This window comes from Geotrypetes seraphini, chromosome 4 (genome assembly GCF_902459505.1).
Source record: "Geotrypetes seraphini chromosome 4, aGeoSer1.1, whole genome shotgun sequence".
NCBI lineage: Eukaryota > Metazoa > Chordata > Amphibia > Gymnophiona > Dermophiidae > Geotrypetes > Geotrypetes seraphini.
Window position 1 is genome coordinate 297,288,080 of NC_047087.1, and position 14,530 is coordinate 297,302,609.

The 14,530-nt window shown below is 45.5% G+C and overlaps 1 protein-coding gene across 3 annotated transcripts in view; it reads right to left on the bottom strand.

Annotated features, from left to right (window-relative positions):
• The window catches only part of STN1 (STN1 subunit of CST complex), a 109,091-nt gene that overhangs the window by 34,756 nt on the left and 59,805 nt on the right, over window positions 1-14,530 (bottom strand). For all 3 annotated transcript variants that reach the window (XM_033941268.1, XM_033941266.1, XM_033941269.1), the window contains exons 6-7: window positions 11,850-11,979; window positions 283-433 (exon numbers count right to left, since the gene is read on the bottom strand). In XM_033941268.1, the coding sequence (XP_033797159.1) occupies window positions 283-433; window positions 11,850-11,979 (281 nt within the window). The remainder of the gene's footprint in view (window positions 1-282; window positions 434-11,849; window positions 11,980-14,530) is intronic.

Sequence of the window (14,530 nt, forward strand, 5' to 3'; positions counted from 1 at the left end):
TTGAGGACAAAATTAAAGGCTAACATCTGATTTGTACTCCTTTTTCTGGAGCCATATGGTAACCCTAGTCATAGTCCAAATGAAGTACAGCAGAGGTTCATAAACTGTCGATACCCTGAAAATCTGATTAGTTGGGTGAACCCTTGAAGTAGGGGAAATCAAAATGCAAGCTCTCATATACTGTCCTTGCTCGTCTTTTTACTCTTCTGCAGGATAAATAATGATACCAGGTAAATTAGTTGCAAGAATACTCAACAACAACAACAAAAGAACTAAACTCACCTGGTCTGAGCAGAATGGTTGACTAGCCATAGACATGAATGGTTCCATGGTTTCTAGTTCTCGCTGGTAAAAATTCTCTACTCTGTCCTCCATGAGAAAGCCTTTTACTTTTTCACTCAGTTGACGAACTAAGCTTGAAAATGTTAGACTGCTGTGATAAAATAAAGCAGTTACTCAAATGAGGAGAACAACAATACATTAAAAAAAATTTTTTCCATTTGCTGTATCTTTTGGGAGTCAGTAGTAGCCTTGAATGTACTATCATGCTTTCTAAACTTCAACTGTACATGCCAAATTGAGAATTATTGAAAAATTGAATTTAAAATGAAATATATATACACGGGCACAACCACTGTTCATCTTTGTTGAATACGTTTCAGCAGAGTGGAGTGTATGAAAGTGCTAAAAAACATGTAACAAATACTACATGCCACTGGTCCACAATTCTTTTCCTTTTACATGCCTCCAGTCCTGTTTGTGAGCAGACTCTTGTCTGATGCAAGAAAAGAATAGCTTAACTACAACAGAAGATCAGGAACAGACTGGTAGGAAGGTACTGAGTATATGAGGTTTGTTCAAAAAGTTCCAGGACAGTTTGAATTGTATACCATAGGGAATTTCTTTTGAGACATGCTAGGTGGCGTTGAGTAGCTTGAAACCTCACGAGTAGCCTCCTTTTTTTCCGTTTGTTGATATCTATTTTCATCTCCGAGCTACAGCAGTTTTTGTGAAAGTGTGTTTTCACGATCAGCTATTTTTCACCATCTGTGACCCCAGTGAGCAGTGCTACAGCGTGAAGTTCTGTTTTAAATAGGGTAAGACTGCTACAGAAATGTATGAAATGTTGAAAGTGGATTATGGGGAATGTCTTGAGTTTTGGAAGATGTTTTGAATGGTATTCATGCTTCAAAAGTGATCATGAATCCCCCGATGGACTGCGAGCTGAGTTTTAAACTGATTGTGGAGGAGATTACCCCTCTACTCGCAGAGACTTTTAATCTTGGGGTGGCACAGGGTTTCCTACCCAGACATCTCAATATGGCACAGATTATAGTGCTTCCAAAGCCCAGTAGAGATCAGACTTTGCCCGAGTCCTATAGGCCGATATCCTAACTCAATTTTGAAACTAAGCTTTTGGAAAAGATTCTGGCCAATCGCTTGGCTAGAGTATTGCCATCCCTAATCTCGGAACAAAAAGTGTGCTTTGTGAGAGAACACACCGCATCTAAGAACAGCCGCAGGATCTTGATGGCTTTGGAGAAGGCACAGACGTATGGGACCCCCCCCTCCCTGCTCATTAATTTTGATGCCGAAAAGGCTTTTGATCAGGTACGGGGGGTGCACCTGTTCGATGTGCTCAGGGCTTATGGGGTGGGGCCATTCTTTTACAGTGCTGTTCAGACTTTGTACTGTGAACTGGGAGTTCAGATTTTGGTCAATGGGATGCTTTCAGTGCCCTTTACAATACACCAGGGGACAAGACAGGGATGCCCCTTATCCCCATTACTGTTTGTACTTTCATTAGATAGTCCAAAATACCACAGTAGGCTTAGTTTTAATTTTTGGTGGAACTCATTATGTCATCTGTATAAAATGGAAAGATTAATAGCGGTACAAAAAGGAAATTATAGAAACTTTATTTTTTTTTTTTAAATCTTTATTCATTTTCAACAATTACAACAAGTGTACAACATTCATTCAGAAATACCTTAATTAATCACTTGACATTCTCATTTGTATTATTCCAAATAAATAATTATATAAGAAACCCACCCCTCCCACCCATATACCAATAAATAACAACTATCAATATATTATCCGTCATAATCCCACCCCCCCTTATCTTATCCAATATTCTGGTGTTTAAGATGTCTGATCACTAGAATAAATCGTCAATGGCCCCCAAATCTTTTTAAACTTATTATAATTATCTTGCTGCAAAGCAAATACCCTTTCCATTTTATAAATATGGCACACTGAATTCCACCAAAAAGTATAATTTATTAAAATTTGGGAGCCATTAGCATTGTATTGTCAAGATTAAATACCATGTTTTCTGTGAATGATACACCATTTTATAGTAGAAGGGGGGTGGGAGGGTATTGGAGAGTTATTTGGAGATTACAGATTTATTCAATTTGAGGGAGGGAGGGAAGGGGGGAGGAGGGATTATTATTTATATAAAGACATTGCTGATAAGATTTTCAAGTGATTTGTTAATTGTTGATATGTGTATTGTACACTTGTTGAAAGATGAAAAAATGAATAAAGAATTATAAAAAAAAAGATAGTCCAAAATACCACCATTAAATTGATTTATAATGGCAAAAAATATGATCACATTACTCCCTTTCTGATCAAATCCCACTGGCTTCCAGTTAATCACCGAATTACTTTCAAAATCTTACTTCTAGTATTTAAAACTTTGTCTTCTAATGAACCTCAATTTATTAACAAACTACTCATTCCTCATAATACATCATGCTCTCTTAGGTCTACCAATCAAAAACTTATAACAGTTCCCTCATTGAAAGTAACTGGAACTTGTCGTCGTCCACCAGACGATTCCGGTTCCGGAGACAACAGATCAGCTCTCCCCAAAGAAGCGCAGAGTGGTAGTCATTGGGGATTCCCTGCTGAGTGGCACCGAGGGACCAATTTGCAGACTAGATATGCAATCAAGAGAGATTTGCTGTCTGCCAGGAGCCAGGATCTGAGATGTAACCGCCTGCCTAGACAGACTTATCAAGCCCCATGACCACTTTCCCATGCTTCTCATCCATGTTGGAACGAACGACACTGCCAGGAACACCACGGAGAACATATCTGTAGACTTTGGAGCCCTGTGTGAGAAGCTGAGGAGGATGGAAGCGCAGGTGGTCTTTTCCTCGATCCTCCCAAGGGGAGAGCCAGGGAGGATCGTATCTAGAGGACAAATGATTGGCTGCACGGATGATGCAGGGAGATGAACTTCGGATTCCTGAACCATGGAGAGGCGCTGCAAGGACTACAGGGACCTGACGGACTTCACCTGACCAGAAGGGGAAAGAACGTCTTTGGACACCGACTAGCCCGCCTACTTCGTAGGGCTTTAAACTAGGTAAGTTGGGGGAAGGTATCCACTCACGTACTGGCGCAAGTAACCAACTTGGCGAGGTAAGTTGCCAATCCATTTCTGAGTCCGAGGTAAGTACACACTGCATTTCCGAGTCAGAGGTAAGTACACACATTGCAAACAGTATTATAGAAGTCCAATTAGCTCAAGCAGGAATATCTACACAGAGACATAGCAAACATAAGGTATGGAGGGATATGTACGTTAATGCCTACAGTTTGGGCAATAAGATTCTGGAATTAGAGACGGAAATGAGGAACGCCGACCTAGATGTGGTGACGATATCCGAGACTTGGTTCACGGACTCTCATGGGTGGGATATGGCTATATCGGGATACAACTTACTTCAGCGGGACAGAGAGGGTAAAATGGGAGGAGGGGTACTCCAGGTACTGAGAAGGAGACAACCTGCTCTTGGACAGGTTGACTACCCATCCCAGCGACTACAGGAACTCCACAACCTGAGCTGTAACTTCGGAGCTTTCCTGAAAAGTCTTTGCTCGGATCACCCAGTCGTCCAGATAAGGGTGAACCAGAATGTCCCTCCTTGCGCAAGGCCGCCGCCACAACCACCACAATCTTAGTGGGTACAGGCAAGTAGGTGGCCCTAGATGAACTTAATGTCACGCTGAGCCCGGAGGAGAGACTTCCACCCTCAGTTCCAGGCATGAGTGCACATACGGAACAATCCATGACACCACGTGAAATTGGCAGATCAGCGGCTGTATCATTATCAGAGGGGAGTGACCAGAGCAGAGAGGGTGTTACAGGAGCATTGCATGCCGCCATGGGGGCTGAATTTTGAACATCGCTTGGAACTGGAAGGAGCAGTTGGAGGAGTTTCTGAGTTGGAAAGATCTGGTCAGCTTCAGAATGGTGGTGAGCTCTCTGTTACCCCTTTGGTTAGACCAGAACATGCCACTTTAGACTCTATATGGGACGTTGTGACCCACTTGGAAAATATAGTTATGGGAAATAAAGTTTTGGTAGAGACTTCCCTACAAAAATCTGAAATACGAATCACTATCCAGGAAGCAAAGAATTTAGAACTGGAGAAGAAAATGGAGGAGGCACAAAAAGACCTGTTAGAAATTAAAATCAATTCCTTGGCATATGGTCAAGGTCTAGTGGGATTGAGGACTAAAATAGAGAAGATGGAGAATTACACCCAGAGGTTGAACTTACGGTTTGTTAGTTTTCCTCAATCGAAGAATCTAGCTCCCCTTGAAATGTTCAAAAAATATCTGATGGAGATTTTAGGGGTTCCCAAAGAAACTGTACCTCCGATCTCCTGCATCTATTTTTTGCCGGGGAAAAAACGGCAGGCTCTTGCTCAGGAAGAACTTTCCATGGACAATTTGAATGTAACACAACTATTAGAAACATCTTTAGGAGTGTGTAAGATCTACACTCCTAGTGTCATTTATATTTGAGTCTGACAAAGACTGGGTAATGAGGATGTATTTTTGTTACACAGATAAGTTTGTTTGTGGGTGGAAAAGTATGGATTTTTCCTGATGTCTGTGTAGATACACAGGAGAAAAGGAAGCAATTTTTGCTTATACACCCCCAGGTATTGTCCCTGGGGACACATTTCTTTTTTGTTTTTCCTGTAAATGCTTAATTCTTTTTGAATCTAATAGATATCTTTTCTATGAGCCCAAACAACTAAAGGCTTTTCTTGAAAATAAGCGTAAAGTGCAGGTCCAGTTTAAGGATACAAGGGAAGAAAGTGGAAATTAGTTATCTAATGTGAAGTATGAAGATAAATAGACGAGAAGTCTGAGATGCTTTTTACATTATGTATTTTTTTTTGCTTTTGTTTTGTTTTGAGAAGCCTCTATACCTAAAATATCTCTCCTCAGTATAGTAGACTTACAGGGGAATTATAGCCATTTAATTAGTAAAGTTTGTGATTTTTTTTCCTTGTGCAACTACTGATAGGGCTATTTGATTTCTGTTTCCTAATGCATGTAAGTGTTATGTTTCAATTTAAAAATTGAATAAAGACTTTTTTTTTTTTTAAGTGCTCATTGCGCAATACGCGATCTAGCTAAAAGAAAAGTACCGGTTAACAATAAAAACTCAACAGTCAATTGAAGGCTCCCTTCAGACCGGAATTGCCTCAGGATTTTTTTTTTCCAGAACAGACTCCATTGGCTCTCTAAGCCATATGCCTTGTCGGTATTGGTAGCAAGACTTACAGCTGAGGCACCTCTAAAAAAATTTTGGGGAGGTGGAGGAAATGGGGGGGAGGGACCAAACCCCAAGTGTGACACCCCCGAGGACGGACTGACCCTCGAAAGGGCCCCTCCAAGCTCAGTCCGGCACCAGACAAGGATAAGAAGGCCACTACACAACTTTTAACAGCCCTACACTAACCAAGGGAAGACTGCAACAGCTTATCACACCTGCTGGAGACTGAGAACAGACTGTTTGTATTGGGGGATTGCACAGCCACTTGTACTACAGCCAAAAGTTTGCCTCAATTTCCACTTTTGGTCATGGTGAGCTATTACCCGTCAGTGAATTATGCCAATCTTTGTCATTTCTCTCTTTTACATATGTATCCAGCTGGGGAACAATTGTTCTGGAGCAAGTGTTATGTCATGGGGAAGAAATGTATCTTGAATCATTGGTTGTCTGAGCAGCCTCCTTCCGTGTGGTATTGGCGAAACAAACTACGTGCTCTAATGAGGTGGGAGGTGAGAGCTGTATCTGGTTCCCGGCGATGGCGTAACACTTTCCTTCAAGTGTGGATTCCCTGAATGTTCTGGCTCTGAGAAGTCGAAGTAAGGTCTTGAACAATTTATAATTTGGTTTCTTGGGCTCCATATATGGGTTACTATACTGTCATTTTGTTAGATGACAGGAGGGTTGGGAAGGGAGTGATGGTGGTGGGGAATCAAGGGGAAGTATGGTCCTGAAAGGGTTGTGGGCTTGGGGATATGGTGGGCATGATTCATTGTTACAGAAATTATTGCTCTTGTACTTTTCCTTGATGTCAATAAAATGAACATTAAATTAAAAGTACCGTATTTTCATGTAGATAACGCGCACCCGTGTAAACGCGCACACGGGCATAGCGTGCGGGAAACTGAAATATATGTAAAAAAAAATTTGTATACCGCACACACCCATATACCGCGCATGCTGCCCGACTCTCCTGTCGCCGCCCGACTCTCCTTTTGCCTGCCTCGACTCTCCTCTGGCCACCCTGACTCTCCTTTCGCCCGCCCCGACTCTCCTCTCCCCCTTGAAGTCCTGTCCCCACCCTGAAAGCCTGATGCCCCTCCCCGACGTCTGATTCACCACCCCGCAGGACCGTTCGCACCCCCACCCCGAAGGACCGCTCGCACGCACTCCCACCCGCACCCCCACCTCCACCCTGAAGGACCGCTCGCACCCCCACAGCCTCCCGACCCCCCCCATCATGTAGAAGCTCCTACCAGTGTCCTGCTGCTTCCTCTTGGCGGTCCCGGCCCTTCTGTGAGCCCTGCGCTGCTTCTTCTGGCGGTTCCGCCCTTTCTCTGACGTCAAGCCCTCTTGCCCCGCCGACTCCACGACACGATCGGGGCAAGAGGGAGCTCAAGCCCTCTTGCCCCAGCCAACTGCGGCACTCCCGACACGATCGGGGCAAGAGGGAGCTCAAGCCCTCTTGCCCCGCCGACTCCCCAACTCCCCGACAATATCGGGCCAGGAGGGAGCCCAAGCCCTCCTGGCTCTGGCGACCCCCCCCCCCACTAGTTGTTCGGGCCAGGAGGGAGCCCAAACCCTCCTGGCCACGGCGACCCCTTACCCCCGTCCTACATTACGGGCAGGAGGGATCCCAGGCCTTCCTGCCCTCGACACAAACCCCCCTCCCCCCAACGACCGCCCCCCCCCAAGAACCTCCGACCGCCCACCCAGCCGACCCACGACACCCCTGGCCGACCCCCACGACACCCCCACCCCCCCTTCCCCGTACCTTTGTGTAGTTGGCCGGACAGACGGGAGCCAAACCCGCCTGTCCAGCAGGCAGCCAACGACGGAATGAGGCCGAATTGGCCCATCCGTCCCAAAGCTCCGCCTACTGGTGGGGCCTAAGGCGCCTGGGCCAATCAGAATAGGCCCGGGAGCCTTAGGTCCCTCCTGGAGGCGGGGCCTTGGGCACATGCGTGCGAGCGGTCCTTCGGGGGTTGGGGTGCGTGCGAGCAGTCCTTCGGGGTGGGGGTGCGAGCAGTCCTGCGGAGGGGGGAATCAGACGTCGGGGAGGAACTATGTAAAAAAAATTTTGTACAACGCGCTCACATGTATAACGCACAAGGTTATGCACGGTTTGTAAAAACCGTGTATAACGTGCGCGTTATATGCGTGAAAATATGGTAGTCGTGAATCAGTGGAAGACAATTCGCGAAATGGAAGATCATCAACTGATGATGATCATGTTGATCAAGTGAGGGTTCTTGGATGTGTTATTCGGTGATTAACTGTTAGAGAATTGAAAGAGGAATGTAACATCTCCATTGGTTCATGCCACAATCTAACAGAGAAGTTGGGGATGTCTTGTGTTGCGACAAAGATTGTTCCACGGTTGATGACCGACGACCAGAAGAACAACGCAATGACAGTTCTTCCCAGCTACTTTAATTTCCTGATTTGGCCCCTGCTGACAACTTCTTGTTTCCTAAACTTAAATCTATGCTGAAAGGAAAGCAATTCAACATCACTAAAGATATAAAGTAAAATTAGACGCAGCAACTTTTGGCGATTCCCAAAGGCAACCCAATAGAATAAGTTGTAAAATTCTTTAATATATTTTTATAAAATCAGTCCTGGAACTTTTTGAACAGACCTCATATGTAAGACATAGCAAGAAAGAAGCGTATAGATGTTAAGTCTTTTTATTCTGTTACAAACACAAAATACTCACAGAAAGGCAGGCTCAACAATCACACAATAAAAACCACATAGTTAGGTTGAGCTATTACTTTCAAATATTTTTTTTTATTTTTGGGGGAAAGGGGGAACCTGATATTGAATTTGGGTATTTGAGAATGAACATTTTCATAGGTAGCCTATTACATAAATGAATAATGTTTTTATATCCCTGCTGTAAAATGAAAAGAAAAAGAACAGTTATAAGCAAATCCTTAATGACCACTCTTGAGTCTACTCAATGACACACAGCTAGTGAATGCCAGCTGGATTCTCTGTTATAGTAATCATAGATATGAACATAAATTTTCATAAAAGGAATTTATACTGAATTCAGATTATGCTGCTGTACCTAACAGATTCACAAGCAAAACAAAAAAAAACCTGCAAACACACATATAATGATGCAGGCTAAGTTTATTGTATCAAAAGCGGTTAAAAACAACACCTTAAAACACACCAGGGGACCCAACACGATCCGTGTTTCAGAAAACACGCCTTCATCAGGAGTCCCGGATAAAATGGAAAACTGTGAATCAATAGAAACCGCCAATAAACTGTAGCCTAGTAGAAATGACGAACTCCAAAAGGCAATCTATATAATGCTGCTACGGTTTATTGGCAGTTTCTATTGATTCACAGTTTTCCATTTTATTTGGGATCCCTGATGAAGGCGTGTTTTCCGAAACACGGACCGTGTCGGGTCCCTTGGTGTGTTTTAAGGTATTGTTTTTAACCACTTTTGATACAATAAATGTGGAGGGGCATAATTGAAAGGGGCGTCTAAGTCCGTTTACGTCCATCTCGCAAGTCGTCCAAAGTAAAAAACAGCTTAAGACACATTTTCGAAAAATACGTCCAACGTTTTTTCGTTTCGAAAATCGTCTAATTATATGTCCTGCCAATCTGATCGTCCAAGCCGCTAAATTGTCCATCCTTATACCAAATTTTCGTCCAAGTACAAAACGCCTAGAACAAGCCCTGTTGGACATGGGAGGGGTCTGCAAAGTGATCGACTGCACACCCAGACATGCCACCTAAATAGTGGGGTACCTTACAGGACACTGCTGTGAACTTCACAAAAAGGGTGCCATGTCTTCTCACTACAGCTCCCTTATAGGTTACAGTGAGCCCCCCAAACCACCTCCAGAATCCCCTAGACCCACTTATCTACCACCCCAATAGCCCTTATGGCTGCAGAAGCCATTTATATGCCAGTAAAAAAGGGTTTTGGGGGTGTATAGGGGAGTGCACATGTTTAAGTATCAATGCAGTGATTACAGGGGCTTATGGGCATGGGTCCTCCTCTCTATAGGTCCATAACCCACCCCCAAGACGACTTAAGCCATCTCTGTGCTGGATGACTAGGCTTTTCTATGCCAGGCGGCCAGGTGATGATGGTCTGGAGGCTGAATTTTAAAGGTGTGATTACCGTATTTTCACGCAGATAACGCGCACCCGTGTATAACGCGCACACAGGAATAACGCGCAGAAACCACGATTTTATGTATAAAACCTTTTGTATACCGCGCTCACGGGTATAACGCGCATGCAGCCCGACTGTCCTTTCGCCCGCCCCGACTCTCCTCTGGCCACCCCGACTCTCCTTTCGCCCGCCCCGACTCTCCTCTGGCCACCCCGACTCTCCTTTCGCCCGCCCCGACTCTCCTCTGGCCATCCCGACTCTCCTTTCGCCCTCCCCGACTCTCCTCTAGCCACCCCGACTCTCCTTTCGCCCGCCCCGACTCTCCTCTGGCCACCCCGACTCTCCTTTCGCCCTCCCCGACTCTCCGTGCGCTGTCCCCCTTGAAGGTCTGTCCCCCCTTGAAGGTCTGTCCCCATCCTGAAAGCCTGATGCCCCCCCCCCCGACGTCCGATACATCCCCCCCCCCGGGCAGGACCACTCGCACCCCCACCCCGAAGGACCGCCGACTCCCCGACAATATCGGGCCAGAAGGGAGCCCAAACCCTCCTGGCCACGGCGACCCCCTCCCCCCACCCCGCACTACATTACGGGCAGGAGGGATCCCAGGCCCTCCTGCCCTCGACGCAAACCCCCCTCCCTCCAATGACCGCCCCCCCCCCAAGAACCTCCGACCGCTCCCCCCAGCCGACCCGCGACCCCCCTGGCCGACCCCCACGACACCCCCACCCCCCTTCCCCGTACCTTTGGTAGTTGGCCGGACAGACGGGAGCCAAACCCGCCTGTCCGGCAGGCAGCCAACGACGGAATGAGGCCGGATTGGCCCATCCGTCCCAAAGCTCCGCCTACTGGTGGGGCCTAAGGCGCGTGGGCCAATCAGAATAGGCCCTGGAGCCTTAGGTCCCACCTGGGGGCGCGGTCTGAGGCACATGGTCGGGTTGGGCCCATGTGCCTCAGGCCGCGCCCCCAGGTGGGACCTAAGGCTCCAGGGCCTATTCTGATTGGCCCACGCGCCTTAGGCCCCACCAGTAGGCGGAGCTTTGGGACGGATGGGCCAATCCGGCCTCATTCTGTCGTTGGCTGCCTGCCGGACAGGCGGGTTTGGCTCCCGTCTGTCCGGCCAACTACCAAAGGTACGGGGAAGGGGGGTGGGGGTGTCGTGGGGGTCGGCCAGGGGGGTCGCGGGTCGGCTGGGTGGGCGGTCGGAGGTTCTTGGGGGGGGCGGTCGTTGGAGGGAGGGGGGTTTGCGTCGAGGGCAGGAGGGCCTGGGATCCCTCCTGCCCGTAATGTAGTGCGGGGTGGGGGTAGGGGGTCGCCGAGGCCAGGAGGGTTTGGGCTCCCTCCTGGCCCGATATTGTCGGGGAGTTGGGGAGTCGGCCGGGCAAGAGGGCTTGGGCTCCCTCTTGCTCCGATCGTGGATGCGGGTGCGGGTGGGAGCGCGTGCGAGCGGTCGTTCGGGGTGGGGGTGCGAGCGGTCCTGCTGGGGGGGGGGGGTGAATCGGGCGTCGGGCGGGGTGGGAACTATGTAGAAAAACTTTTGTATACCGTGCTCACGCGTATAACGCGCGAGGGGTATGCGCGGTAGGTAAAAACGCGTATAACGCGCGCGTTATATGCGTGAAAATACGGTAATATTTTTATGGGGGTAGGAGGGTTTGGTGTTCACTGGGGTAGTGTTTGGGGGTCTGTTTTATGTGTTTGCAGTGCTTATCTGGTGACTTTAGGTGGGCTGTATAACTTTCGGTTATACATGCTGTACGATTACGTCTAAGCCGGCCCATGTCCCGCCCAACTCCCGCCCTCAACACTCCACCTGAAACGCCCTGTTTAGCTTTGGTCGTTCAATGGCACTATGAAGGCCTAGGTCGTTTAGAAATACATCCAAAACCCATTTTTAGTATTGGCACTTGGACGTTTTTGAGAAATGTTCGCCCAAGTGCCAACTTAGGCCAGTTTTTGGATGTATTTCTCTTTTGATTATGAGCCCCTTAGTCTGCATCATTGTACGTGTTTCTACAGTTTTTTTTTTGTTTTGCTTTCGTATCCCCCATTGCAGATTTGGTTGGTTCTTTTTCTTTGTGTTGTCTAACAGATTCACAAATATTTGCTTACTTCGTTTCTTGGGATTCCAGCTTCAACTGCTCTGGAACTTGAAAAGGTCGATCATAGATTGTTCTATAAATATACGGAAGTTCTAGCATCCTGGAAATTTGTATGTCGCACACAGGATCATCTACTTTATCTACAAGGATATATGAGATCAGGTTAGATTATACACTGAATAAATAGCCTCGTATTGTCCTCCATACTGGACTTGGTCAACATTATTCGTATTTTTAAAAATTCTTTTTTTTTTTTTGTAAATCTTTATTCATTTTCAAAAAATTTCAACAAGTGAACAATAAATATTCTGGTCAACATTATTCGTATTTTTAAAAAGCTATAATGATTTTCTTTGCAATAAGTTTGGGATGTAGAATGTTTATTTTGTGCTTTATTGGCTTATCTTTATTTTTCTGTACAAGTGATACTTGAATTGTAAATTGAAAATTATAAATAAATTTTAAAAAAAAATTCTTTTTTTTTTTAATTCTTTATTCATTTTTAAGCTTTCATCAAGTGTACAAAATTCATATTAACAATATTAAATAGACCACTTGAACATCTTATCAGTATACTTTATAAACATAAAAGCAACCCTCCCCCCACCCTCCCTCTAAGCCAGGGATCTCAAAGTGCCTACTTAAGGGCCGCAATCCAGTCGGGTTTTCAGGATTTCCCCAATGAATATGCATTGAAAGCAGTGCATGCACATAGATCTCATGCATATTCATTGGGGAAATCCTGAAAACCCGACTGGATTGCGGCCCTTAAGGAGGGACTTTGAGACCCCTGCTCTAAGCCCATTATTAATTGTAAGATCATAAACCCTCCAATAGAAACCCTCCCCCCTCCCAACACTAAGTTGTGTATAAGCTCCACAGTTCTGGATTGGTTCTCGAAATTCCTACGCTTCCGCTCCTACACCGTTAACACAAACGGTTCCTCATCCCCCGCCTGGAAGCCAAAATGTGGAGTCCCTCAAGGCTCACCCCTCTCCCCTATCCTTTTCAACATCTACATGTCCTCTCTGAAACTCCTTCATTTATCCCCACTAGAAACTCTCTACTCCTACGCCGATGACATCCTCATCCTCCTTGAAACCGACTCGAACCTCTCGAACCTCGCTGAGAACATTTCCACATGTATTACGAACCTCCAATCCTGGGCCCAATCTGTACAAATGAAACTGAATGAGTCCAAAACCAAACTACTTTGGCTCGGCCCAACCTTTGACCATTTACCCACCTCCATCCCTCTATCTTCCGGCCCCACTCTTCAGCTTGAGTTTTCAAGCAAAGTCCTTGGCATCATCCTAGATTCCTCTCTCTCCTTCAACGATCACCTCAACTCCCTAGTAAAAAAATGCTTCTTTAGCCTCCATATGTTGAGGAAAGTAAGATCCTGCTTTCATCATTCTCATTTCGCCATCCTCGTTCAATCCACCATCCTTTCTAGACTGGACTACTGCAACTCCATCTATATAAGCCTAACAAAGAAAAACCTCCAAAGACTTCAGCTAATTCAAAACGCCGCGGCCAAGCTTATTTTCGCAAAAGGCAAGTTCGACCACGTTTCCCCACTCCTCTCCAAGCTTCACTGGCTCCCAGTTTACTCCAGAGTCCTCTATAAATGTGCCTGCATAGCCTTCAAGATTCTACACGGCGTCCTTCCTCCTGTTATCCCACTCTTCTGGAACTCCTCAAACCCGCTCTCGACTAGATCCTCCCAAAAACTGAAACTATCTTTCCCTTCTATAAAAGGTATATCCCGCGCAGGAAAACTTGGAACATCCCTCCCCTTTAGAACCACAGAACTCTGGAACAACCTTTCATCCCCGCTCAGAAACTCTAGCTCCTTCCAATCCTTCCGCAAACACTTGAAAACTTGGCTCTTTTCAAAAACCTAATCACCTCCCGTGCTCTAGTATCTTGTCCCCCTCTATCTCCTCAGTCCCTCTCCTATATCCCTTCCTTGTAGTTCCTTTCCTCTCAACCTCTGTAAACCGTGCCGAGCTCTGCGCACGCGGAGATGGTGCGGTATACAAACCTAAGGTTTAGTTTAGTTTAGTTTATAATTAATAGAAAAATGGCATTTAATCATGACAAAAAGATGCTAATTTTTATCTATCCCTGTTTTTCCTAAATTTAAGCAAAATTTATTTATAGGAAAGCATTAGAAATTACACTTAATATATGATATGATATTTTTATGCAAAAAAAATTAAGGATGCATCATATCTCATCATTAAATATAGCTAGTATCTTTTTTTTAACAAATAGTTTTTCAAATAAACATAAAACATTTTGCACAGCTGACTTAAAATCAACACACAGATTTGAGGATTAAGTGAGAATTGGAAAAAAAATTTTTATGTGTATTTGAAAATTATTTATTGAGGAAGTTAAAAAAAAAAAAAAAAAAAAGATACATTTGTTGCCTTCACAAGAAGGCTTCTAGAATAACCCCTAGTAATATAGAAATACTTAACAATGGTGGTCAAGCTTTTGAGGGATCGAATGTAGAATTTGAAGGCAGCAAGAAATCTTCAAGCTCAACAGCTGGACCTCAAGGAGATCAAAAATCGAATCAAAACTTCTGCTGGACAGAAGTAAGTATGAAGTTGTACAGTACATTTGGATAGTGCTTACCAATGGGGAGAGTATTTCTGATGTTATAGTGGGTGACCATCT